This window comes from Nematolebias whitei, chromosome 18 (genome assembly GCF_014905685.2).
Source record: "Nematolebias whitei isolate Nwh7 chromosome 18, NemWhi1, whole genome shotgun sequence".
Classification (NCBI taxonomy): Eukaryota; Metazoa; Chordata; class Actinopteri; order Cyprinodontiformes; family Rivulidae; genus Nematolebias; species Nematolebias whitei.
The window spans coordinates 40,508,495-40,512,860 of record NC_056515.1 but is presented as its reverse complement, the minus strand read 5'-3'; the positions used below and the strand labels follow the sequence as shown (position 1 = coordinate 40,512,860).

At 46.4% G+C, this 4,366-nt stretch overlaps 1 protein-coding gene across 1 annotated transcript in view; it reads left to right on the top strand.

The window, feature by feature from the left end:
- Nucleotides 1-2,628, top strand: part of LOC119424597 (membrane-associated phosphatidylinositol transfer protein 2) — a 37,548-nt gene extending 34,920 nt beyond the window's left edge. The window contains exon 22 of the mRNA XM_037692085.1: nucleotides 2,153-2,628. Within this exon, the coding sequence (XP_037548013.1) occupies nucleotides 2,153-2,539 (387 nt within the window). The 3' untranslated portion in view covers nucleotides 2,540-2,628. The remainder of the gene's footprint in view (nucleotides 1-2,152) is intronic.
- The last annotated feature ends 1,738 nt before the right edge of the window (nucleotides 2,629-4,366 follow it).

The following is a 4,366-nucleotide window of genomic DNA, read 5'->3' as shown; positions in this document are numbered from 1 at the left end:
AATAAATCCAGCTGTGGTGCGAGCCTCAGAGGTTTGGTACAATAAATCCAGCTGTGGTGCGAGCCTCAGAGGTTTGGTACAATAAATCCAGCTGTTGTGCGAGCCTCAAAGGTTTTTAATAAATCCAGCTGTTGTGCGAGCCTCAGAGGTTTGGTACAATAAATCCAGCTGTTGTTCGAGCCTCAGAGGTTTTTAATAAATCCAGCTGTTGTGCAAGCCTCAGAGGTTTGGTACAATAAATCCAGCTGTGGTGTGAGCCTCAGAGGTTTGGTACAATAAATCCAGCTGTTGTGCGAGCCTCAGAGGTTTTTAATAAATCCAGCTGTGGTGTGAGCCTCAGAGGTTTTTAATAAATCCAGCTGTTGTGCGAGCCTCAGAGGTTTTTAATAAATCCAGCTGTTGTGCGAGCCTCAGAGGTTTTTAATAAATCCAGCTGTTGTGTGAGCCTCAGGGGTTTGGTACAATAAATCCAGCTGTTGTGCGAGCCTCAAAGGTTTTTAATAAATCCAGCTGTTGTGCGAGCCTCAGAGGTTTGGTACAATAAATCCAGCTGTTGTGCGAGCCTCAGAGGTTTTTAATAAATCCAGCTGTTTATGCGAGCCTCAGAGGTTTTTAATAAATCCAGCTGTTGTGCGAGCCTCAGAGGTTTGGTACAATAAATCCAGCTGTTGTGTGAGCCTCAGAGGTTTTTAATAAATCCAGCTGTGTTGTGTAGTCCAGCAGAGAAAGAAAGAGAAAGTTGAGAAACGTATTTTTGTACCTTGAAGAGTTGTCAGGCAGTCTCCAGCTGCCACAGTTGCCCCTCTTGAAGACTTCACCTGAACCCTCTTGGCCTGAAACCTTCTCTCCTCTAAAAGTCGCACATCACGGGGCGAGCCGGTCGTCTTGATGACATTCATGGGGGTACACGTTGCACATCGGGCCACATTAAAGTTGATAAAAGAGCCAGACCCTTCTAACCCTATAAACACGTTCCTTTCTGAAAGTTTTTCTCTTCCTGGTTTGTTCCCACTCTCCTCGTCTTCTTGGTCGGGACCTCCTGCCTCACGATTTACTGTCTCCCTTCCAGCACCATGGGGAGGGAGTCTTATCAGGCCTGGGAGACCCTGTTGACTCTTGTAGACCCACTCATGACCAGTCCATGATGAATGATGGCCTCTGATCTCCTCATCCAGATGCTTGGTTCTGGTTCTGGCTCGTTTGGACTCCATGACCAGCCTCCACAGCCTGTTTCAGTCCACTTCTTCAACGGGCCACTGGGGGTTCAGGTTCCCTCCACTCGATGCTCGCGTTGTCTCGTTCTTTAACTCCTCTTACATTATACAAATAGTTTATTGGTCCAAATTATTTGTGCACACATTTTTAATACAGTTTATTAAAATAACCTGTTCACATTTTAAATAAATTTACCAACTTACTTTTGTATTGTGTGCACTGTACATTAATGTCATCGTCACTAAAGTATTTTTGAGCATGTGACGTGTTGGTAAGAGAGTGGGGACGGTGTGTGCACCTGCCGCAGGGGTCTCGACTTGATTCCTTCCTGGTATAAACACAAATGATGTGAAATTCCCTGTAATAATAGTGAAATATGGTAAATGATATAGGGTGAATGCATCAAATAATCCAAGTGCTTATAAAGTATAATAGATGTGTTATTAACAGGAAAGCCATTAAGGAGAGCGCATGTGATAAAACGGTGTCGCTCTTTAATCATCATCTTAACTGCTACACATATCTCAGAGCCACCGCTCGAGCCTGCTCTCGCCCCGATCCACCCGAGCTGTTCTGCAAAAACGAACGAGCAAATATTTCAATCTCTAGTTGGGCAAAGCTGGTCAACAGCAAAGGACTCGCTGGAGCTGCAGCCAAAGGTGCTTCTTTGGTGTATTGACTCAGAGATGCTGAGTCCAAATGTAAGAAACACTTTTCACATTAAAAACCTGAAGAATATATCATTTTCCTTCCACTGTGTGTTGGCTTATCGTATAAAATCCCAGTAAAACACCTTTAAGTTTGTGGTTGTAGCGTGACAACAGGTAGAAGTGTGAACTTTATCGCAGCACTGCATGTTTTCAGTGACGTACTGTTGGAACACAGTTCTGCTCTCAGTTCATGTTAAAAAGAACTAACTGACCCTCGTCTCTTCCAGTTCATTCCAGACGGTTACGTGTCCCACCTGTCCCAGCTCGACTACAACCAAAGGTCTCGGCCCGCCAAGTCCACCAGCACTTGTGTGGTCCTCCGAAAGGGCAGCTTGGCTCTGGGTGCAGCCGGAGGAGACTTCCTTCGGAAACACAACCACATCTTTCGCACCGTTTCTTCTCAGCAGCCAGGAGGGGTGGGGACTGCTTCCCCCGCTCAGCTGGTTCGAACCGAACGCACCCTGAGCCAGTGTGAAGGGGAGCGCGAGCGATCGGTTGCATCAGCGACCCAGAGGAGTATGAGCTTAGCAGCAGGGTGCTGGGGTCGCAGCGGGAGCACCAAGGAGGGCAGTGGGGGACTACTGGGACCGAAGGGAAGTTCTCAACAAAACTGATGCTTTTAAAAGACCAAGCTTGAACCACCATGATCCCTGGACACATCCAGAAGGTGGAAAAGGAGGACGCTCTGGGTAGAGGTTATGTACAGGGGATACAAGTGGAGCCATAAAACCAGGAGGACAAAACAGCTCTGGTGTTTACCATCACAGTCTTTACAGGATGCATCAACGAACTGTTCAGGAAATGACAAAGAAGTATCAAACAAACTGAACTTGTTAATGGCGCTCCTTCCTTTTTCCTTTCTGATCTTTCCTCTGTCCAACCATTTCCACCCATGAGCTCAGGACAAACTGAGGCAGAGTCACTTTCAGTTCACCACAAGTCTGAGGCCCAGTTTGTTTGATTTTTGTTCCCGTTTCACCTGAACACCGTTACGACCTGAGGCCATTTGTTGTCAGTGACTGTGCAGTTGCAGGTTGCTGAATCGCTGACCCATCGTAACAGACACCCAGAAATGACTGGCAATAAGGAAACAAGACCGTCACCACAAGAGAGATGGAGTCTGGGGTCCACCACACCAGTTGAGAACCTTGGAAACCCCCTCACGAATGCTGTTTGCCAACTAGTGTCCAGGAACTGCAACCCAGAGAGAAGCTGCATTAACAGGTCGATGGTGTGAACCAGCGATGCTCTCGTTGATTCCATCCCCTTTCAGTGTGGCGTCTTGGCCACCCACAGCCTTAATATCTCACCATGCATTTACCCTGCATAGGGACCAGGAAGCCTAACCCCAGGGCATGTAGCTCTCTGTAGTCCACAGCAACATTCCCTTTATACAGTCACCTGCTTGGTATACCTCAGATCCACCTGCTGGTAGCATTCGGTGTCCCACATGTGCTGCTGCACCTGGGACACAATCAGGTGGTGGTCCTCAGCTTTGGTTTTAGCATACGGGATGGACCCTGTGCTCCTGGCTGAGGGTTAGGAAACCTGGTGCAGGACGTTTATGTTGCTTTTAGTCAAAGATCTGTGGTTGTACCAAAAAGAAGCTAAAGTGGTTTGGCTTGAATGTTACAAAGACTGTATCGATCATTTCAGATGAATGTGTGGTTGGGAGAAGATGCGTTCCTGATCGAACACAGTTTTACTGCTTCTGTCTGTTGAGCTGCACATTTTCATGCAATGTGGAGAAAATACTAAGAAAAATACACATAACCTCTGCTCCAGTAACACGATGTGCACGAAACCAGTTGAACCTTAGACTGCTCCAATATTTTACAGTCCCACACAAACCATTCCAGTCCCATCGTAGTGCTCTTAAGGGGGGCGCACCCTCGTTTAAAACAAATCATGGACCTTGAAAGTTGCATTAAGCACAATCTCATGCAACATCTCACATGATCAGTTAGTGCTTGTAGCGTGCGTTAGGAATGACCGTCAGCTACTACCACACCGAGTTTTACTTCAGTTTCTGTCAAACTGAATACGATCTGGTATCTGCCATTTTTGTGTTTGATCAGTGGTGGCCGTGTTGAATCAGGTTGACTCCAAACCAGTTGTCGAACAGAGAGTTTAACTGAAATCCATCAACTGGTTCACGAGATATTTTGCTAAAAAGATAAATGGGATAAATAATGATTTAATTCCAAAGGTTTGAACAAAGATCTTGCGCGTTACGTTATGTTATACCCTCCGTCCCACCGTGTGTGTTGTGAGCGTAACTTGAAAAATAAGCGCGGCACCAACTTCATTTTGGTGTGTAGCTGCGTCTAAACGTGAGAAAGGCTCTTCAGCTGTTTGGGTTGCCATGTCACAACCCAGATGACTACTGGAGGTCTAGCTGCTTACCTGGCAAACTGGACAACTTCAAAAATAAGCAAAGT